Source organism: Mustelus asterias, chromosome 17 (genome assembly GCF_964213995.1).
Source record: "Mustelus asterias chromosome 17, sMusAst1.hap1.1, whole genome shotgun sequence".
Classification (NCBI taxonomy): Eukaryota; Metazoa; Chordata; class Chondrichthyes; order Carcharhiniformes; family Triakidae; genus Mustelus; species Mustelus asterias.
Genome location: NC_135817.1, coordinates 53,410,289 through 53,434,586, shown reverse-complemented (window position 1 = coordinate 53,434,586; position 24,298 = coordinate 53,410,289). Strand labels below are relative to the sequence as shown.

The window sequence follows — 24,298 nt, the reverse complement described above, 5'->3', positions numbered from 1 at the left end:
ACGTGCAGTTAAATGTGAACATTCAGAGTTGCAGTTGGAGATGCACCATTCCTTCATAAACAACAAAAATAAGCATTCAGAGTTATTCAAACCGACTCTCTCTGGCAGAGTACCTTACCCAGGCCTTTTCCCCTACCCTAACCCCATACATTTATCATGATGAATCCATCTAAACTACACATCTTGGGACGCTAAGGGGCAATTTAGCATGGCCAATCTACCTAACCTGCACATCTTTAGAGCATGGGAGGAAACCGAAGTACCTGTAGAAAAACCATGCGGACACGGGGAGAATGTGCAAACTCCACACAGTCACCCGAGGCCGGAATTGGACCCAGGTCCCTGTTGCTGTGAGGCAGCAGTGCTAACCACTGTGCCACTGTGTCACCACATACACCAACATCCAATGCTAGAGGCCACAGAAATTATTTGGGCAAGTCCAACAGCAATCATTTACTAGCTATAGAGAACCCTGGTATATTTCCATAAGCATGAGATGGTGAAAAAAAATAAGATTGCATGGTGTGGCCATGTGGAAGAGATGAATAATTTAAGTGTTTAAGTTCAAAAGCAACCTCAATTAGATAGGATCATGATAAGCTAAAGGATTATTGTATTTTATTGGAAGAAGAATAGGATATCAGATGTAACGGTGAAACGATATGAAATCTTACTACGACCACAGCTGAGTATCTCTCAGTATCTCTGAGTAGTTCCAGATATACAAAACAAAGGATAATTAAGGATGGGTCAAAAGTGTCCATATTCCATGAATATTTTCTTTAAAATTATGCTCAAGAAAAGAAAAATACACAATTGCAACCAATCAATAGAATAGGAAGAACAATGCTTATAATAATGCATATCAGGGTTACATTAGATGTTTACTGCTTAAGTGAACAATGTGCGGTTGAATTGTCATTAGCAATCTACCTTCTGTTCAATGCCCAACAATAGAATATTGTACCGACCCTTCCTCTCAAGGATTATTTTTATCTTTGAAATTTAAAACTGTATAGTCCCTTACTTTATCCTGCTGTGGTCTCTTCAATTCCCCCTTTTACTTCCTCAGAGTTTACTTTATTAATTCAAGCTATAAGTAGACTTTGGCTCATTTTAAAAGATAGTAAGCGATGCAGGAAATGTGTATAGAATCTAGTAAACATCATAATACACACTAACCATTGAAGCTATCAATAGCTCGCTGATTTCAACGTAAAGGAACAATAATAGTCAAAGTCCATTTTGAGACACTGGAACCATTTTAATGTTACATTTGTTTATACATCTGCAGTTAGGAAACTGTTGCACAAAAATAATAACATTTTTTAATTCATTCGGCAGGGGAGGATGTGAATATCACTGGCAAGATCAGCATTTATTGTCATTTTAGTTGACCTTGAGAAAGTGGTTAGATCATATCAGGGCTACATGAAATGTTTATTTCTTAAGCGATGCATATGTGGTTGCATTGTAGTTAGCAGTCTGCCTTCTGTTCGATGTGCCAACAGTAGAATATTGTGCTGAATCTTCATAGAATGGATTATTTTTATCTCTGACCTTTAAAACTGCATATTCAGTTGTTTGGTCCTGCTCTGCCTTCTTCAATTCCCGCTTTTGCTTCCTCTTTGAAGGATTTTTGATATGAATAGACGCGTAATGCTGAGTTTCACTGCTTAAGTAAATGCTACTCTGTAACATTGTAATAAGAAACAACGGTAAGAACAAAGAGGATTGATTCATTATAAAGTAGTTATTTTTCAAATTTTGGCCTGACCTTAACTTAGCATAAATGCTTGTCTTCCTGTTGTTCAATGCAAAGCCGCATAGAAATGTCAATAAACTGAAACCCACAGCAAACATCCAATGGCAATCAACTAAACTGTCCATTTCTGACTTCAGTGTCTTGATTATAGTCTTGATCATATCTTGATCATAGACTCTTTAATGATCCTGTCTGATTTTCATTTCACTGAAATCAGTGCTTGATATGCACAGACAGCCCTCTCCACTGTTGTTGGCTGACTTGCCAGGATATTTGAAGGCATTCCTTCCTGTTCCACATTTTCCCTCCACAGCTGTATTGGAGAATCAATGTCATGCTGCTTATTATGTCAGTAATGAACTGTGCACACCTTCCAAAGTGAACTTTGCCTTTCAGGACTATGGGATGTCTCTAAGGGGTAGCAGGCTGCTGGACCAGGGACCCTCCTGATAGCGGTGGACTTATACTTTGTGGCGCCCGTGCTCACCTTCATTTCTAGAGCCTGCCCCACCCCGATTATGTCATACTCCATGCCAATGGCGTCACGCCCCACCCCCAATTATGTCATGTTCGCAACCTCCGTGGTCTCATGCCCTGCCACATTCGTGTCATGCCCCATCCCCAATGGTGTCACGCCCCACCCTCAATGTAGATTAGTTACCTGGGATGGAACACAGAGCAACGCAGAGCTGTCTGTAAAATATATACCAACATTTACTGCTCCCAAGAACAAATTGGTGCCAAATTCTAGCTGAACGGACTGACCTTTAGAACCATTGGTTCTGTGAGCCTGGGCCCTCTCTCTCTCTATGTGTGAGTTTGTGCGAGGCGGTACGCTGACTCCAGTGCCATATTCAGAAAAAGTCCTCTCTGGCTCTGTTTCTGCATTTCGTCATTTCAAAGGTCCTTTCCATTTCTTTATCTTTTCTGGTTTCTACATGCTTTGCAGAAGCTAGTAGGGATAGAAACTGGACGTCGTTGTAAATTTCTGGTGGTTCTTGTGATTGTGATCTTGTGATCACATTACCCGATCTGGCTGCAGGAGTTCGCTAATGATTCTGGTGTCCATGCAACCGCAATGACAGATGCTGGTGCTGGAGTTATCTTGTTTCAGAGCCCGACTGTCTTGTCTCCTTCTGTATCCAAGATATTCTCCACCATCTTCACCCTGATCTTCTTCCTCTCTTTCATCACTAATTTGTAAGGCATGGATTCTCAAAGCCACTGTAATCAACTTCTGGGTGGCTCTGACCAGCTCCTGACCCCCCCCTGCACAATGCTGTCCCTGAGTCACTGAGCTGGGACGGTCCGTCTTCAGCCCAGCCCCCAACTCCATGTTCAATGAGCTGCTCCAGGTCAAATTCCATTTGCTCAAGTCAAGCTCCTTCCAGTCGTCATCCTTCCTGACCCGCTCCTTGGGAATCCTGACACCAGCTCTTCACCATCCACTCTTTTTCCTTCTTCACTTTCTTGGCCATTACAGGGACTGTAAATGGCATAGCTTTGGCAGGAGCCAAAGCAAGGAAGATGTCAGTGGCAGCAATGCTGCAGGCAGGGATGTATCCGGAGCCAAGGCATCGATTGGGATGGAGGCCTCAGTCGACACTGGCTTTGGCCAGACTGTCTTTGTACCCAACCTCGGCCAGTTTGGTTTTGTCTTTCTTCTTGTCTCTTTTGGTGAAGAAATCTTTGAGGGTCTTGTCATCCTGCTCGGCCATGCTGGGCTGGGAGCCAGTGCTGGGCTGAAACTAGACACTCACGGCCATCCCAGTGACTCATGGAGACAAGGTAGCACAGGAGTGACTGGGAGCCGGACAGAGCTGCCTGGAATAGGCTCGACAGCTGTATGGAAATTAGGGACAGCATTGGCAATGGATGGTCCGCACCTATTTGCCGCCTGGGTTTCTGGAATTGCCCTTCTGAAATCTCACTGGGTGATTGCAACATCCACACCTTCCCCTCTGTTGTCAATTCACGCCATGATCCAAACTCTAGGATTTCTTTGGGATTGAGTAAAACATTACTTTAATTGAGTCCCATGCTCTAAGGGGGCTCAACCACTCAGTCCAATGTCGCTCTGCATTGCCTGCTGATAGGCTCAAGAAATATAAATGAGCCTATGAGCAAATGCTGAGCTACCAAGCTCTGATTGGTGCTCTCACAGCCACTGGCCAGCATGGTTGTTGGAGCTCGGTGCCTAAGCACAGTGAGTTTATTGTAAGTTTGCCTCTACCTCCCAACAGTGTGCTCCGTATAAGGACCATGATTGCTGTCAACAGTTCAACTATTGCACTTCAGTGAGTGAGACCCAGTTTTTGAAATCGATCACTCCTTTTGCTGGTGCTATTGCATTTGCAGAGCACTAGCTGCCCAAGATGGGCCAGAGACACAATCTACCTCAATCAGTGTCTCCTGCAACACACTGAGTAATGGGTTATTGGGTGACACCTCGCCCAATGTTTTTAATCCAAGTGAAAGATTTCAGTTTTGATTCCCTGGTTTCTATCTGCCAGGTACTGGGACAATGGAGGCACTCTTAGTACGACTATTCTAGGCATAGAAAATACTTTGTACTTCTGAATGGCTCCTAGTGATCTCTGTTGACGAGTAAGTATGTGTTTGTGCACGCACTCACATGACTGAATGTGATCATGAAGCCCCCTTTGGTCAAACAATATTCTCAGTGATGTTCATTGCCTACACTAGCAGCTTAAGAAAGGCCAAGTTATGTGACAGCTAGTGTGACCTCGGAACTATCCCAAGTGTAATTAAATGCCTTCAGGTCCAGTGGAGCGAAAATTGACGTTTTAAAAAAACCAACGGAACTTCAACGAACGGTTGTTAATAGTTCAGGTTCAGTAGCAATCTAAAATAAAGTAGTCCATGAAATGGGCGTGATGTACAATACACAGCGATTTTTGAGCCCAAAACTCTCCATGTGTCTGTTTTCCGGAGTGGTGTCCAAATGCCGTAAGATTGGAAAAGTGCGATTCACACCGGCGTATTCGAGCGATGCAATTTTCAAAGCCCTTCTCCGGCGGAGTAATGTACATCACACCAAGGAAGGGTGAGGAGCTCATTTTAATACATGTGCATCTCACTATCAGGCACTCTCACGGGGTTTTCACCCCTCGCGGAATATTCATAGGGGGCCAGAGTGACGTCATGCCAGCGTGATTTACAACTGCTCTGTAAAAGAGTGAACCTGGCACCTTTACCTATGAGGGGGATTTCGGAGGTGAGCGTTCAGGAGGACATCACCATATAGGCTGCTCAAGGCTCTGGGAGTACAGGACATGGGGGATGCAGATAAGTGTAACTTGGGGATAGCGGGTTTAGTCACACAATTTCAGAGGGAAAGGTCCCTTGGAACCCTACCTTCCAGTCATCTCGGGGTGTTCCCTGCCTCAAAGGAGTCCGGTGGCTGGTTTGCAGGCAGCACCTCCCGTGTCCTCCCTGGTTGGCTGCTTTTCCATTCCATGCAGAGTGGGTGCCTTACCTTTGTGTGAATTTGATTTTGGGTTTCATGAGAGGAATGCAGAAGGTCAGTACTGGTTTCCACTCTGAGCTCCCATGTTGTGTTTTGGTGTGAGGGCAGTTTCCTAGGGCACAGGGGGGGAGGTCTTAGTTTTTTTTATTGATTCATGGGACATGGGCATCGCTGGCTGGCCAGCATTTATTGTCCATCCCTAGTTGCCCGAGGGCAGTTGAGAGTCAACCACATTGCTGTGGCTCTGGAGTCACAAGTAGGCCAGACCAGGTAAGGAAAATCTTGGTGTGTATGGCTGTGGCTGATGGAAGGTAGTTTATCTCTACAGCCCTTGTGGCCTGGGAGAATGAGGTGTCCTCTAGGAATGTGCTCCACATACTAATTGCAGTCTTATCAGTGACCTTGTCAGCCATAAGAGGAAGCCAGTTGCCAAAACAATAACCAAGCACTTCCTTGACGAGTCAATCCTGCTGAAAGAGGCAAATGTGGGGATGTGTCTATAGTCTGAGGGGAGGTTATGAGGGATAGTGGAGAGGCACTCACTAAGTGGGGACCACGAGGATGGAAGTCCCATAGGCATTGAGGGACGAGGATCAGGGCTCTGTTAGGAATCCTCATAGCTTTCTGTGGTATTCGCCTCTTTTCAGTGCATGATTCTGGAGAATCATGGACTCAATTCAGATGAGGGGGAGGCTGGGCCTGTAGCTGTTGTGGGAGCAGCACCACAGATGCTAGAGCCTCATAGGACTCATTATCAGCAAAGGGTTTTCCTCCTCCCCAGCCAGCTCATATGCTGTCTTCTCAAAGAGCATGAGGACTCTGAGCTCTGGCATGACTCCACAATGCTGAACATGCCTCCGAGGCGGGGGTGATCACCTTGCTGGAAGGAATTCTGAATGACCGTGGATTGAGGACATCCCGCATCTGCTGCACACCATCCATCCCTCTAAGAATTGAGATGCTGGCTTCCTGGCAGCCATCCTGTCCAATGGAACTGGAACAAGTGCTGGGAAGACATTTATATGGAGCGTTTCACTGATTGCAGTGTTTAAGTTACTCTGGGGTGAGCAAATCGGCAGGAGGCCGCCACAAATGCAGTGTGATTCATATTGAGAAAAAGAAAATTGTTAAAGAAAGTCAAAATCCTGTGAGAAATCCCACCGTTTTTGTCACCACAACTGTCACTTTGCCAAATTCTGGTAACTTTGCTTCCCACATGTACCATTGTGGCGAGTTAGTATCCAACAGCAACACTGTCACTCAACTGAAGCAGGTGGTGTAGCCAAATGAAATAAAGGGTTTTTTTTGAAGTCTTGCAATTCATAATTTTACGTCTGGATATAATTAGTTGAAAAGGCTGAGATCCAATGCAAATTCCTAGTACTCGGTGTTGATTCATATTTCAGAGAATAATCCTCAGTTATTGGTGATTTGTAATCTTTGCAATGCTAACATTTTCTGACTGAGAGCCAAATGAGCTAGGATGAAATACATTTTAGATCATGGAATCCCTACAGTATAGATGAAGGCCATTCCGCTCATCGAGTCTGTATCGACCACAATCCCACCCAGGCCCTATTCCCGTAACTCTCATTTACCCGGCTAATCCCCTTGACACTAAGGTCAATTTAGCATGATCAATCAACCTAACCCGCACATCTTTGGACTGTGGGAGGTAACCGGAGCACTCGGAGGAAGCCCACGCAGACATGGGGAGGAAGTGCAAACTCCACACAGACAGTGACCTGAGGCTGGAATTGAACCCGGGTCCCTGACGCTGTGAGGCAGCAGTGCTAACCACTGTGCCACCGTGCCACCCTAAGTAGTGGACAAATAGACATCTTTCCTCATCACCCCAATCCAGCAATCCCCCAGATTAACAAAACACTGAATAAAAGACAAGTGGGCCTCAGTCTTTTATCAACATTAGTCCTAAAATATCAATTTGAAAACAGTACAAATAAATTTATAAATGCTTCTAAATCTGACCTATTTGTAAATATCAATAGTGCCTGGACAACCTCATTCTGGAAAGTTTCTAATTTATAGATAGCTTTTCCTATATTAGCTCATTACAACCTAGACTGGATGCTGGGAGCTCAGTTCACATTTAAAAATTTGTGAAAGAAATCTTTAGTTACATTTAAAAGTCTGTTTATTCACCTAATTATGTGCACCTGATTGTGTGGAAGACTTACAGCTGTCAAGAAAAGAAGTTCAACAATTTCCATCTTCACTGTCCGCATTATGGGTATATCCTGGCAGCACAAAGTCACAAAGGTAGCAATCTCCTCAAAGGCGGAGCTCCCAAGTTTGTCAGCGCTCTTTACACAGAGGCAGCTTTATTGGTACAGGCACACCCTCACGATGGAAGATGATTGTGTACCCAAAGCATCTCTGTGTGGTGAGGCAGGCAGAGCCAGATGACCCGTAGGACATCTCCAGAGCTCCACTTCAAGGGTGACATGAAGCCTTAGACATTGATTGTCACAACTAGGAGTCACTTACTAATGGCAGAAGAAAATGGCACCATCTCCTGTAAGCTGGTACTTGTCACTGTGATGACAAGTGGCTACACTGGCTTGACAACAGATGCCAACGCTGAATACAGCAACATACAATGGTACAATGGTAGCTTCACGTGGGACATTTGTGGCACAACCTGCTCCTCAGGGATTCAGCCTTGGCCACACATCTGAAGCTCGTGCTGAAAGGGAAAATGGGTAGGCCCTGTGGAAGTGATGTGATCCTCCACACCCAATTTTTCTTGCTGTATTCCCTTAATACCCCGGTGGTAAACAAAATACAGTCCATTGATACGAGATATGCTGACCCCTTTGTGTTCCCAGTGTATTGTGTTAACAAATTATTTAATTAAGTTGACAATACTTCATAATGCATTCAGTTCAGCACAGCATGTGTCCATACTGTGTAGAAAAAAATCAAAACAATTTACTTACTTCATTTGCTGACTCATGCATTGATATTTCATTTATTTGATTACCAACATTTTTGCCATGGATCGATGAATCTGTTAAGTATATCATCAACATTAGAAATATCTTAGAGTAACATTTTGTATAGTGGTGTATGTAATGAGATGCAACAATAAAAATAGTCTATAACTGTAAAATTTGTCTCCTCCTCTAAATTGTTTGCATGCACACCACTGGTGCTAATTACACCAAGACATCCAACAAAAACATGCATTAAAGGCGAATTGTGATGCTAATCAGACTGTAACCTTGATTTGACACAGTGCTGCCAGTTTGGAGGTCAACACTCCAACTAGACCACCTCTCACCCAACTGAACATGTGTTTAGGAACAGAAGGTTCTTAAGAAATAATCAACTACTTGCAGGTTGGTCGCTGATTGATTTCTACCAGTAGTTGGAAAGTGTTTGGTAGTTTTCAGATTTGGTCAAGTTGTTAAATGGGGTGGCATATGGTTCCGACTGCCAAGGATTCTTCATAAACACTTGCTTCCACGCATGTGTGCATTACTTTGTCTCCTATTTAGCCTACTGCATGACAGGGAGAATGAGCAGAGGCGACACAGAGCAGGAAAAACTGCAGGAAGAGGAAGGACACGGTCTCTCAGCAGGAGGAGCTATATTTACTCAGAGTGTTCAGGGAGCATTTTTCTACCTAAACCTCATCAAGAAACAATATGTTTAACATCTCCACTTCACTAAGGAGGTCCCCACCGAAATCTGCCCTCTCCTGCAGCCTCAACAATCCTAGCAATGTGATGAAGGATGTGACACACTGAAAACCTCATTCAACGCTGGTATCTGTAGCTTTGATGGTAGCATTCTGAGCCTGTGTGATGGCAAACTGAACTTGCATGACTTAATTCTGACCTTTCATTGCAGAATCTGAAGGTTGAATGGTTTCTATTTGTGCTGCAATAGAGGCTGAGACATCAGGCATTAGATACTGGATCATGAATGACTACACAGGCGTTCCATGGAATTGGTCACTACTTTCACACTGGACAGCAAGGACGCCAGGCTCTGCACAAAATGCTATACAAATTGATGCCAGACACCTCCATGCTCCTTGACATTGACAAGCCTACCATTGCACCAAGCATTTCAGTCTGAATTTCAATCATCCTATTCTTTCCAAAACTGCAATGTCTTCCCTGTTCAGTACTGCCACCCCATCTCCCTGTCTCACTTCCCTATCTTCTCTGAACAATTTATATCCATAAATATGAAGCACCCAGTCCTCACCATTTTAAGCCATGATTCTGATATTGCCACTACATCGTATTCCCACATGGCTGTGTGTGCTTCTAGCTCATCAACTTTATTTACCAACTTTGTATGCTTACGAACATGCATTCTTAGTCTGTATTTGTATTCCTTGTAATTCTTCTTAGTCATCTCCAATCTAATATAGTACTACATTCTTCCCTGGTACCACCCAACAGTCTCATGAATACATCTTTTTTCTCTTTTACACTTGTATATGCTGCTGCCTATCCACCTGGAAACTCAGTTTAAACCCTCTCCAATCACACTGGTGTACATCCCTGTACATTAGTCCTGGTCTTATGGAGATATGACCTGTCCTTGTTGAATATGGTCTTATTGCTCCAGGATTAGTTCCAATGCCCCAAGAATCTGAAGTCCTCCATCCTACCCCACGCCTCAAGCCACTCATTCATTCTTCCTATCTTCTTATTTCTACCATCATTTGCACAAACACTGGAAGCAATCCTGTACTTCTGAAAATATGACTATAAGACGTCAATACCTGCCCTCACTACCATTAATGCTGAAATGTACGACAACTTTTGGCTTACTCGCTTCTCCTTGCAGCATATTCTTCATCCTTTTCATGATGTCCTTTCTTCTGGCACCAGAGAGGCAATACACTATGTGAGACTCAGGATGGCAATTGTAGACTTGCCTGCCCATCCACCTCACTATGGAATCTGCCTCTCTAACAAACTCAAAATCCTGGAACTCCCTCCCTAACAGCACTGTGAGTGTACCTACACCAAATGGACTGCAGCAGTTCACCAACACCTTTTCAAGGGCAATTGGGGATGGGCAATAAATGCTGACCTAGCCAGCAATGCCCATGACTCGAATGAATTTTTAAAAACCTCTTTGCTGTTCTCTCACATTGGCACCCATTGGTGCCATGGTCTGGACTGCATTCTTTCAAGATGTTGTTACTCCCAGTAATCTCCAGTGTTGAGTACCAGTTTGAGAGTGCCACACACACCAAGGAGCCCTGCACTTCCTGCTCCTTCCTACTTTTCCAAATGGCCAACCATCTACTATCCTGAACTCTTACTGCCTGTGGGAATATGATGGTTTTTACTTATTTTTTGTTGGAATTATTTAGTGTAGAATTTAAATACAATTTTCAATACAAATTAATTAATACAATTAAGTTACAAAATAAAATGTATTTTATCCAATTACCTTTTCCATTCTTCAGTTTACAGCACAAACTCTTAATGATCCAAAGGCAAACTGGTACAATTAGGATAAGACCTAGCAGGCTGAAGTAATAGTACTTGGAAACACCTTCGAAATTACAATTGAAATGTGAATCAAAATCATGAGTAACAACTAATTATAATTATAAACATAACCAATGTTTATGCAATAATTTTCAACACAATTCTTCAGATATGTTATTTAAAGCACAGATTGTATCAGAGGTACATTTAGCAATTGTCACTTCTGAGTTTTACTGGTGAAATGAACAAATAGGATTCACTCAGCAGGAACTCCATTCAGGATTGATGTTGAGAATGCTTCCATTTGTACAAATAATGATATTGTATCCATTATTCTATTGCTACTAATAATTCTTAAAGGAATGTAGCAGTCTTTCATTGGTGGGATGAGAAAGCCCTTTCTACCACTGAGTCTTTATGGTAAGAGTCATATTACTCTTGAGTAGCATTATTACTGCCTGGAAGGATGTCACATCTCACAGTGTTTGTGTGTCAAGTAGCCGACTGAGTCATATTACTACCTTTAAATCAACCCCCCCCCCCCCCCACCCCAAGAAACCACATTGCAAAAATAGCTGCATATCAGCATCCTGAGAGATGGTTTTATGATATTTTCACTTTATACCAAAGAGCTGTACAGATACTTAAAAATAATTCTAAAACCTAAGACCGATTTGTCCTTCTAGTCTCTTAACACTTACATGATCAGTAACAAGTTTACTGGGGTGGGTCAATACTAAGCTAATTTTCCATCTATGCTTGAATGTGGAAAACTGACACTCCACCATCCCCTTACGGAACCCACTCCTCTCACCCTCACACCTCCTATAGCGGATACATAAGCTTGAAAGGTAGTAAAACCTCATCTCCTTGCTCAAATTATCAGTAATTGCCGAACTACTTTACAATGTTTGCATTTTTTCTCATATCCATCTCTTTATCCCTTACATTTACCTATATATAACTGTAAGGCTTCTTCAACAACACCTTCCAAACATGTGAGCCCTACCACCTAGAAGGACATGAGGAACACCACCACCTGCAAGTTCCCTCTAAGCCACAAACCATCCTGACTTGGAAATATATAGCTGGACCTTCACTGTTGCTGGGTCAAAATCCCTAACACCACAGTGGGTGTAACTACACTGCATGGACCGCAGCAGTTCAAGAAGACGACTCACCACCACCTCTCAAAGATAATTATGGATGGACAATAAAAATGCTGGCCTAGCCAGTGATGCCCACGTCCTATGAAAACAGTAAAAAAAAAGGTTACCGCCTAAAGATGGTTAGTATTATTTCTGGTTTCAATCAATACACATAAGGCAACCATCAGTGTTTTCAGCTGATAGTTAGTATTTTAATCTGCCAGTAGTAGTTCAAAAAGAAAACTTTAATTTTTCTTTTAATTGCTATGGAGGTTGTCAGCATAATCAATCAGATGATTTGATAGTTGGAATTGGAGACTCTCAGGACAAAAACTGCTTGAAGGATAGAACTGGGATCAATCAGATGCCATGTATTCTCATTCTTTCTTAGATGGAAACATAAGGTTAACAGCTGGGGAAAAGCCGATACTTTCTGGCTTCACATTAATAGATGTGCTTATTTAATGTTTATTCCTAACTAAATTATTTACAGCAAATAAACTATGAAACTTCAATGATTTCCATTTTTATTTTCACGCAAGTGACTTAGCACATTCCTGTTTGATGTTTCATATGAGGAGTTCTTTTCTTAGTGAGGGGTTGCAGCCCACCTTTTTGAGATCACTGGGTGTTTCTTCTTTGCGAGGGCACCAACTATCTTCATTTAAGAATGATGTTTGCCTCAGTTACAGAATTGCCTTTGGAAATTGACATTTTATTTCATTTTTTTAGAAATGTTACTTGCTGTTAAATTTTGATTTATATCATTGCTGGGAAGTGCTTTGAGATACTTTTAGTCTGTTAAAGGTATTACATAAATATTTCTTCAAATACATCTCACACCTTCATCATTCAAATCTATTATTTTCTGTAATGTCTAAATCACCCTTCTGCTGTCTGTTTGTCAATGCTGGATAGAACTACAGTCTGTCATGACAAATCACATCCTTTACAACTCTCAATCTCACATGTTGCCTTCATGAGTGGGAGACATATTGTGGGCCACCGTTGAACTATGAACTCATTTGAAGCAGTTAGTCAGCTTTTGTTAGTTTCCTGACCTGACAGGGATGCTAAAAGCAGCATAAAATGTCAAATTAAAAATGACTGTATTTAAACCTCCCACTTTGGAAACAAAAAACAATATTGGACAGCCTCCAAGAGGAAATCTTTCATCCCACTGACATTTGTGTATCGTGTAGTATTATAAATGACAGGATATGCTGGAAATAATCTGCAGGTCTGGCAGCATCTGTGGAGAGGGAAACAATGTGTTCTGATGGAAGGCCATTGACTTGGGGACAGCACAGTGGCAAGGTGGTTAGCACTGCTGCCTCACAGCGCCAGGGACCTGGGATCGATTCCCAGCTTCGGCGACTGTGTGGAGTTTGCACGTTCTCCCCGTGTCTGCGTGGGTTTCCTCCGGGTGCTCTGGTTTCCTCCCACAGTCCAAAGAATGTACTGGTTAAGTGGAGTGGCCAGGCTAAATTCTCCCACAATGTACCCGGACAGGTGCTGGAGTGTGGCAGCTAGGGGATTTTTGCAGTAAATTCACTGCAGTGTTAACGTAAGTCTACTTGTGACTAATAAATAAACTTTACTGAAACGTTAACTCTGTTCCCTCTCCACTAATGCTGCCTGACCTGATGAGTAAAATCAGCCATGATTGAATGGCGGAGCAGTCTCGATGGGCCGAGTGGCCTAATTCTGCCTCTGTGTCTTATGGTCTTATGGTCTTATGAGTACTTTCGGCATTTTCTGTTTTTATTTCAGCTTTCCAGCATCTGCAGTATTTTGCTTCTGTAGGAGTCCAGTATGTAGTCTTCAGAGTTACAATGCCACTTCTGCTTGATGTGTACCCAGAAAAAGATTGCATTAGCCAAATTGCACTCTCTTTCCCTAATATTTCTTAAACCAGTAATGAATTCACTGCACTCCAAGATTACTTTGCAAAGGTTCTAGCTTACATTCAGACACAATGCACCAGCCCTCAATGCACCAGCCTTCACCTTCTCAAGCACTTCAAGCAGCTTTGTAATGATAGCTTTCAACTCTGCTGCTGGCTAAACAATATATTTATATGTCATCTCACTGTTTCTTTTCCACATGTTGGCTTAAAATTCCATGTTCTTTTAAATGCCAAGATTGGGAAAAGTTGAAAGTTTATTTATTAGTGTCACAAGTAGGCTTACATTAACAGTGCAATAAAGTTACTGTGAAAATCCCCTAGTCGCCACACTCCGGCACCTGTTCGCGTACACTGAGGGAGAATTTAGCATGGCCAGTGCACCTAACCAGCATGTCTTTCGGACTGTGGGAGGAAACAGGAGAACCCAGAGGAAACCTATGCATACACAGGGAGAACGTGCAGACTCTGCACAGACAGTGATCCAAGCCAGGAATCGAACCCGGGTCCCTGGCGCTAAGAGGCAGCAGTGCTAACTACTGTGCCAAATGAAGACATATTCTTATTAGCTAAGCTTAAATGAGCAGAGATTGAAAACAGACACAACTCTTTAAAATGGTCTGACTTGTGAATGAATGAATTGAGTGGACACTATTTTGTTTCTTGCACATACACTCCAGAATCTAAAGTCCCAATGAGTTATGTCTATTAACTACTGAAATTAGTATGTTTAGTGATCTTAAGATTGTGATGGTAGTGTTATATCATCTATAAGCTGAAAGCAGGATGGTTGCCTGTATACAGCTATAGCAGAATCAATTATGGAAACTTGTCAGTAGACATGAAAATGTAATATTGGGTGTTCTTCTTAGGAACACAAGACTTAGTAGCAGGAGTAAGTCATTTGACCCCTAGAGCTTGCTCTGCCGTTCAATAAGACTGTGCAACATGACTCATGTAGACAAATTAAATGCCATTGCACTTTCTGTAATGATCATTTTAAAATGTCTATAATGTTTCTTCCATTGCACTGAAGCACCTTAGGGTGCAACATGATCTATGTAGAAAACTTGAATGATGTGGAGATGCCGGCGTTGGACTGGGGTAAACACAATAAGAAGTCTCACAACACCAGGTTAAAGTCCAACAGGTTTATTTGGTAGCACAAGCACAAGCTACCAAATAAACCTGTTGGACTTTAACCTGGTGTTGTGAGACTTCTTACCGTGAAAACTTGAATAGCATTGCACTTTCTACAATGGCCATTTTGAATGTTTTGTAATATTCTTTCAGATATTTTATGAATAAAGTACACTTTTGCAAAACAAAATCATGGCTGATCTGATTGTGGTCTCAACTCCACTTTCCTGTTCACCAACCCCCCCCCCCCCCCCCCCACCCCCACCCCACCCCACATAACACTTAACTCCTTTGTCGATCAAAAATACAACTCAACTTTGAATAAATTCAATGACCCAGTATCCGCTGCTTTCTCGGGAAGAGAATGCCACCAACAAAGCTGACAAAAACAAATCTCCTCAATCTCCATCTGAAGATGGAGGATATATGGCAGAATATCAGCGCCACGCTGTAAAAGTGTCCAATTTATTCACAGCTGTTACAATGAGAAGTCTGGCAGTGGATTAAATGGTAGTTGTTAATGGGAATCATTATAACTCATAGCACAGGAGGGGACCATTCGATCCTCTGCTTATGTGCTTGTGTTAATTGTTACTAATTTTTTCTCACGTGCCCGTCCATTCTCCCTTTCCTTCTACATTCTTCTCCCTTAGACAGCATGATGGCACAGTGGTTAGCACTGCTGACTCACAGCACCAGGGACCCGGGTTTGATTCTGGCCTCAGGTGACTGTCCATGTGGACTTTGTACATTCTCGCTGTGTCTGTGTGGGTTTCCTCCAGATGCTCCTATTTCCTCCCACAGTCCAAAGATGTGTAGGTTAGGTGGATTGGCCATGCTAAATTGTCCCTTGGTGTCCAAAGATATATAGGTTAGATGGATTAGCCATGGTAAATGTGTGGGGTTATGGGGATAGGGCGGGGGAGAGAGCCTGGGTAAGACTTCGTCAGAGAGTTGGTACAGCATCATTGAGCTGACTGGCCTCCTTCTGCACTGTCGGAATTTTATGATTCTATGATTCTTGTCAAATACCTTAATTGAAATCACAGTATCTCTGAGCGACGAGTGTAGTGGTTCTGAGGAATAAACCAAATGATGGAAATCTCCATATAGAACCATAGAAAGGTTACAGCACAGAAGGAGGCCATTCGGTCCATCTTGTCCATGCCATGCCGAGAACACCCAGGTCCCCTTTCTAATCCCACTTTCCTGCACCTCACCCATAGCCGTGTAACTTATAGCACTTAAGGTGCAGATCGAGGTACTTTTTAAAAGATCTGATATCAAGTTGTTTTGTCTGTTTTGACACAGTGGTTAGCACTGCTGCCTCACAATGCCAGGGACACTGGTTTGATTCCCACTTTGGATCACTGTCTGTGCAGAGTCTTCATGTTCTCCCGTGTCTGCATGGGTTTCCTCCGGGTGCTCCGGTTGCCTCCCACAGTCCCAAAGACATGCTCGTTAAGTGCATTGGCCATGCTAAATTCTCCCTCAGGTGCTGGAGTGTGGCGACTATGGGGATTTTCGCAGCAACTTCATTGCAGTGTTAATGTAAGTTTACTTGTGACAATAACAAATAAACTTAAACTTTAAACTTTTATACCTATTCTGGCGTCGGCGACTTTCCCTCTGTCAATTCATGAAGCCGGGATAAATTAAATTATTTCAACAATGTCAGTTACACAAAATGATATTTAACGAGTGATCCTTTGTTGTTAATCATATTTTACCGAGTCTTTGCCAGAAAGCGATTCCGCTTTTATAAACCAGCTTTTACATAAGAGAAAACTTGCTATGACTTGCATTCCATTTGGTATTTTTAAGTTCAGAGTTATTGCGAACCTGTCTACTCGGTGGAATTAACACGCAGGAAGATCTTTGTTGGAAACACAGTGGGTCAGCTAGTATCTGTGGAGTGAGAAGATTTGAGATGAAAAAAAATCTCTGCTCCCAGTCTAACTGGTTAATGTTGCTGATTTCAATTCCCCGCCATAATTTGTAATAGTTACAGTAAATCACACATTCGGCGTCGTGTGTATTTAATGTATTTTGGAGTACTTTTTTTGCTCCGCAGTTTCTCCAGCCTGCACTTGTATCTTCTGGAATTGTATCCCAAACACTGCATTGTGCTTTTACACGGGGTTTTTACAAAATTATAATTTCTACCTGCACTTACTGTAATCGGGAGTGATGAGCTGTGGGGTTTATTCCCTCTGTGAATCACTTACCCCTACTGTCACTGAAACTTATCCTCACTGGCTCAGAGAGTGTGATGTGTTGAACCTCACAAATGACGGCGGCTCCCTGGTCCCAGTGAGCGTCTGTAATCTGCAGCCGGGAGCTCAGGTTGTAGCTGCTGTCACTGTTTACTGTCAGCGAGCCCGGTTCGGTTTGATAGAAAACAACTCCCTCTACAATCCAGGAAATGCTCAGATTACAGGGAAAAAATCCCGCAGCCAAACAAATCAGAGATGGAAGTCCAACAATTTCTTTCTGGGGATCCGCAGAGAGAGAGATTTCAGGTTTGGCTAAATGAACAAAATAAAAAAAAACAGATTCTATCAATCTTCGTTGTTGCAAATACACAGAGAACGACTGTAGGAAAGATTTAAACTTCTACAAGTTTGATAAAAACTGCAGAATCTGTTTGATTAATTACAAAACAGGGAAGGAAAATGCAACGCGCATGAAATAAGATCCATAATAATAATATAAATATTATCCAGTGACCTTATAATAAATGCAATTCGGGCACAAATTCAGTTTGTGTTTTTTGGAGCCGCATTGTTATTGAAATGTAAAAAAAATAATTATTTCACAAAGACCAGTTTCTCTCTTTGCAATCCGCTTGTTAAATAAATGATATTCCGCTGTTAGGAGTGGTGTCAGTATAACACAACTTTGTCTTTTGGCCGTTTTTCTTCAAACTAAGTTTTGAAGATGATCTGAAAGTCCCTGGTGTTTAATGGTTATTGTGACATTAAAGCTAAAAGCGGGTGTGTTCACTCTGGTCCCAGTACAGCATTTCAGGTTAGATTTGTTTCTTCTCCCACACATTGAGCTATTTCAGTGTCTCTTAATCTAATCAGAAAATCACAGCATGGTTACAGCACAGCTCAGGAGGAGGCCATTTGGCCCATTGTGCCCATGCTGGCTGTCTGAAAGTACAATTGAACCAGTCCCGCTTCAGCTTTTTACAGTAGCCAAAACTGTTTCTTTTCAAAAAATTGTCCAATTCTCTTTGGAAAATCACTATTGAATCTTTCTCCACCGCGCTCTCTGGCAGTGCACTCCAGATCCTAATCACATGGGGAGTAAAAGAAAAAGAAATTCCTTTGTGGCCTCTTTTTAGACATTCATTTTTAAATCCTTGAATTCTGGACACTGCCTCCAATGGGGATAGTTTCTTCCTATCTCCTCCGTCCAGACCCAAAATCAAAAGGAAGTACTGCCGATGCTGGGAATTTAAAATAAAAGCAGAAAAGGTAGGAAAAAAATCAGCAGATCTGGCAGCATCTGTGGAGAGAGAAACTGAGTTAACTTGCAGAAAGATAAAACAAAAACAGAAAATGCGGAGTGAGGAAGGATCATCCAGACTCAAAACTTTGGCTCTATTCTCTCTCCACTGTCAGACCTGCTGAGTTTCTCCTGCATTTTCGATTAACAATATAAAAAGAAATTACTGCGGGTGCTGGAATCTGAAACCAAAAGAGAAAATGCTGGAAAATCTCAGCAGGTCTGGCAGCATCTGTAAGGAGATGTCCAGATGACCCTTTGTCAAAGCTTTGATAAATTATTTTGATTAAAATAAATACAAAGCTTTGACAAAGGGTCAGCTGGACTCGAAACGTCAGCTCTTTTCGCTCTTTACAGATGCTGCCAGACCTGCTGAGATTTTCCAGCATTTTCTATTTTGGTTTCAGATTCCAGCATCCGCAGTAATTTGCTCTTATGCTTTTATTTCAGAAAGATGACATTACTAATAAACTTAAACGATTAAATCTCTACCTTCTTCCAGTTCTGACCAAACGTCATTGACTTTAACTCAGTGTCTGTCTCCACAGAGGCTGTCAGAGCTGCTGAATATTTTCTGTTCTTATTTTCTAATTACCTTGAATGTTCAGTTTTGTTCCTTCTCCTACAAAGCTTTTCAAGGGCAGAGGGTCCTTTCTAAGAACCACGCAGTGGTAAGTGTCGGAATCGTCCAGAATTACCTGCCGAATGACAAGTGAACCCTCAGATGGGGACAGGCGAGAGTTTTTCTTGAGGCAATTCTTGGATCCGTTGCTTCTGATGTTCAGGTTGTCTCTTGCCCTACACCAATAATATTTCATCGTATAGACCCGCTCCTCTCCGGGTATCAGGGTGCAATTCATTCGAGCTGTCTGTCCTGTCAGGAGGGACAGAACTGAAGGAAACTGAGTCACGTTCAGACCGACAACAGGTCCTGAAACATAAAATTATAACATAGGAACATTAAACCCAAATAATCTGAGTACAACCGGGATTACTGATAGCTGGAGTCCAAGTAAATCCTTACCTAAGACAAAGAGGCAGAGTTTGAGGATCTTTCTAACTGCACCCATCCCTCTCACCGGTATTATAGAGCTGTTGGTATTCTGAAGAAAATAAAGTTCACTGGAAGATTCTTGTGGTTGTAGCGCCCGGTGCGTCACATCATACTGACTGCCGGTTACAGACCGAATGGGAAGTTTAACAAAATGTACATGCCAGTCTCTTTACTTCTGCGCAATAAACATTGTATTTCCTCCCTTAGTGCAAAAAGGTCCGGTACCATTGAATTTATAGTATCAATGATCTATATCATTTGATTTTGAATTGTAGTACAATCGCCCGAGCCTGACATCAACAACTTGCATTCAACATTCAAACTAAATAAATCTGTAAACCACATGAATTTCAGCTGATGGAACTGGCCTGGGATTCGGATAATACTGAGACAATTTATTTAACTTATGAGATCATCTGAACAGAGTGATTTGTTATAGACCAATGTTCACCCAGCCCGAGGCCAGTACATGCAAATTCCATTTGTATCACTCCCAGTTGCCCTCCCAAGGCATTTTTGATTCATTCATGTGATGATCATGGACGTTTTCATAGAATCATTGACTCAGAATCCCTACAGTGCAGAAGGACACCATTCGGCCCATCCAGTCTGCACCGACAGCAATCCCACCCAGTCCCTCTCCCATTAAACCCCACGTATTTACCCTGCTAGTTCCCCGACACTAAGGGGCAATTCAGCATGGCCAATCAATCTAATCAGTATTCAGTCGGTATTCCTCCATGTTGAACAACACTTGGAGGAAGCACTGAGGGCAAGGGAGCAAAATGGGGGTGGGGGATTTCAATGTCCACCACCAAGAGTGGCTCGGCAGCAGCACTACTGATCGAGCTGGTCAGGTCCTAAAGGAAATAACTGCTAGACTGGGTCTGCAGCAGGTGGTGAAGGAACCAACAAGAGTAATAATATACTTGACCTCATCCTTACCAATCTGCCTGCTGCAGATGCATCTGTCCATGATAGTATCGGTAAGAATGACCACCGCACAGTCCTTGTGGAGACAAAGTCCCACTTTCACATTGAGAGTAACCTCCATCATGTTGTGTGGCTATCCAGTCCATGCTAAATGGACAGACTTCGAACCGATCTAGCAACTCAAGACTGGGCATCCATGAGGTGCTGTGGGCCATCAACAGCAGCGGAATTGTACTCCAGCACAATCTGCAATCTCATGGCCCGGCATATCCCCCATTCAACCATTACCATCAAGCCAGGGGATCAACCCTGGTTCAATGGAGAGTGCAGGAGGGCATGCCAGGAGCAGCACCAGGCATACCTAAAAATGAGGTATTAACCTGGTGAAGCTACCAAACAGGACTACTAAAAACAGCAACTGATAGACAGAGCTAAGCGATCCTACAACCAACGGATCAGATCTAAGCTCTGCAGTCCTGCCACATCCAGTCGAGAATGGTGGTGGACAATTAAACAACTCATTGGAGGAAGAGGCTCCACAAATATCCCCATCCCCAATGATGGAGGAGCCCAGCACATCAGTGCAAAAGATAAGGCTGAAGTATTCGCAGCAATCTTCAGCCAGAAGTGCCGAGTGGATGATCCATTTCGGCCTCCTCCAGTGGTCCCCAGCAACTCAGGTGCCAGTCTCCAGCCAATTCGATTCACTCCACGTGATAACAAAAAACGGTTGGAGGCACTGAATACTGCAAAGGCAATGGGCCCTGATAACATTCCGGCAATAATACTGAAGACTTGTGCTCCAGAACTTGCCACTCCCCTAGCCAAGCTCTTCCAGTAAAGTTACAAGACAGGCATTTACCCAACAATGTGGAAAGTTACCCAGGTATGTCCTGTACACAAAAAGCAGGACAAATCCAACCCGACCAATTACTGCCCAATCAGTCTACTCTCGATCATCAGTAAAGTGATGGAAGGGGTCATCAACAGTGCTATCAAGCAGCACCTGCTCAGCAATAACCTGCTCAGTGACGCCAAGTTTGGGTTTTGCCAGAGTCACCCAGCTCCTGACCTCATTACAGCCTTGGTTCAAACATGGACAAAAGAGCTGAATTCCAGAGGTGAGGTGAGAGTGACAGCCCTTGACATCGAGGCCACATTCGACTGAGTGTGGCATCGAGGAGCCCTAGCAAAACTGGAATCAATGGGTATCAGGGGGCAAACTCTCCCTGGTTGGAGTCATAGTTGGTACATAGGAAGATGGTTGTGGTTGTGGAGGGTCAGTCATCTCAGCTCCAGGACATCTCTGCAGGAGTCCCTCAGGATAGTGCCCTGGGCCCAACAATCTTTAGCTGCTTCATCAATGACCTTCCCCCTGTCATAAGGTCAGAAGTGGGGATGTTCACCAACGTTTGCACAATGTTCAGCACCATTCATGACTCCTCAGATACTGAAGCAGTCCATGTTCAAATGCAACAAGATCTGGACAATATCCAGGCTTGGGCTGAAAAGTGCCAAGTAACATTCACACTACACAAATGCCAGGCAATGTCCATCACCAATAAGAGACACCCTAACAACCGCCCCTTGACATTCAATGGTGTAACCATCACTGAATCCCCCACTGTCAACATCCTTGGGGTTACCATTGACCAGAAACTCAACTGGGCTCACCACAGAAACACAGTGGCTACAAGAGCAGGTCAGAGGCTAGGAATACTGCGGCGAGTAACTCACCTCCTGACTCCCCAGAGCCTAACCACCATCTACAAGGCACAAGTCAGGAGTGTGATGGAATACTCCCCACTTGCCTGGATGGGTGCAGCTCCAACAACACTCAAGAAGCTTGGCACCACCCAGGGAAAAACAGCTCATTTGATTAGTACCACATCTACAAACATTCAATCCCTCCATCACCAATGCTCAGGAGCAGCAGTGTGTACTAACTACAAGGTGCACTGCAGCAATTCACCAAAGATCCTTAGACAGCACATTCCAAACCCACGACCACTTCCATCTAGAAGAACAGGGGCAGCAGATAAATGGGAACACCACCACCTACAAGTTCCCCTCCAAGTCACTCATCATCCTGACGTGGAAATTTATAGCCGTTCCTTCACAGTCGCTGGGTCAAAATCCTGGAATTCCCTCCCTAATAGCATTGTGGGTCAACCCAAAGAACATGGACTGCAGCGATTCAAGAAAGCAGCTCACCACAACTTTCCCAAGGGCAACTAGGTATGGGCAATAAATGCTGGCCAGCCAGCGGTGCGCATGTCCCAAAATGAATAATTTTTAAAAAGCCCCGCACATCTTTGTTTTTTTAAAAATATGTTTGGGACTATGATGGTATTCTGTAAAGAAGGTTGTGTGCCCATGATTAATTAAACTGGGGGGTAGGTTAATAGCTTGTCTGTGAGAACCAAGAGATGAAGGAGTTTGGTGCATGAACTTGTAATGATACATTATGGAGAGGTTGGATTTACACGTAAATCTGTTAGTTTTAAAATTTGCATTATGAGATAAGTAGGGACTTGACTTTTCTACTGTTGAATTTCAAAAGAAGTTCCGAGGTGACGAGGAATTTTTACAACTCACAAACTTTTCATAAATAAATGGGGGAAGGTTATTACATTTTATTGACCCAAAAGTGGAGGCAATGGGAAAATATGAAAACTTCTTATATTTGGAAAGGTTGAGTTCAAAGAGGTATATGAAGACAATGGAATCTGAGATGGGAGGGGAAATAAAGGATATTTAAGGGAATGTGTTTAGTTGAATTGAATGGCTGTGTGGGAGGAAATGTGCTGAGACCAGATCTGTGCTGGGAGAAGGTGCGAAAGTTGTGAATTTGAATCAGCCATCCAGTCAAACCAGAGAAGACTTTGTTTTCAGAGATCAGCCTGTTTCTGAAACTTTCTGTTGGATTTCCACATCAGAGTGGAAATGTTTGAGGAGTTGTGTGATACACCTTTATTAAAGTAACAGCTGTTAATTACTTTGAGTGATATTTATAGTTAAAAATCTATAAGGGAGTTGTTGCCAAGAAAGTAGTTTACTTGCGTGTTTTGACCAAATGTTTTTTTTTGATGGGGGAGGGGTGGGTGGGGGGACAGACGGTTGTTCAATAAGACTGTTTTACCTGTATAACTTTAATCTTATGTGCTTTCCAGCTGCCTTTTGCTTTGCACATTTAGCCTGATCCTTAGCTGACAGCAACACCAAACCAACCCAATTCCCAAGGGCACAGTCTATATGAAGATGGCACACACCTGCAAAAGCTCCTCAACTCTACTCACGATGGTTCTGATAGTGTGGGTCCATGAGTGTTATCTGCAAATGACAGAAACAGCTGCAGAAAGTGTGTATGTGCCTATTCCCTACTCCTGGATCCAGCCTCCCTCTTCCATAATCTGCCCATACTGCACCACTGGAATTTTCACCTGAACTCAGATAACTCTGTGTCATTTTACCCAGTTTCAATTTCCCCAGAAGCCTGGAGTTTAGATTTCTAATCTCAGTTGTTGTTTTAGAAGACCAGGTTCCATCTCCTTTATCAGTTTCCCTTTTCAATTAAGGTTTGTCTCAAAACTACAAGCTCTAAGACATTGGCTTCCATCACAATGCTGTGAAGTCAGATGTTTGATCACAGTTAACCAGTTCCTCTCCTCTCCTTCCCCTTGTGCACTTTCTTCTTTATTTCCCTCAAAAAAAAATGATTGATTTCAAAATTAAACTTGTTCTTCATTGATCAAAAAACATTCCATTAAAATGAGGAACAAGACTATGGAATAACATTTTCATGACCACCATAACTTCAGGTGGTTGGAGATCGGGGCTGGCCCGGGAATGCTCGTGGG

General features: G+C 42.9%; 1 protein-coding gene across 1 annotated transcript; it reads right to left on the bottom strand.

Moving 5' to 3' along the window:
• Positions 1–1,247: 1,247 nt before the first annotated feature.
• LOC144506166 (tyrosine-protein phosphatase non-receptor type substrate 1-like) lies at positions 1,248–19,617 on the bottom strand. Its single transcript, XM_078232011.1, has 6 exons — positions 19,476–19,617; positions 19,047–19,382; positions 17,164–17,463; positions 10,701–10,805; positions 8,216–8,286; positions 1,248–1,692 (listed from the first exon to the last, which is right to left on the bottom strand). Exons 1-6 carry the CDS (start codon positions 19,519–19,521, stop codon positions 1,441–1,443), a joined length of 1,110 nt encoding a protein of 369 aa, XP_078088137.1. The 5' UTR covers positions 19,522–19,617; the 3' UTR covers positions 1,248–1,440.
• Positions 19,618–24,298: the final 4,681 nt, after the last annotated feature.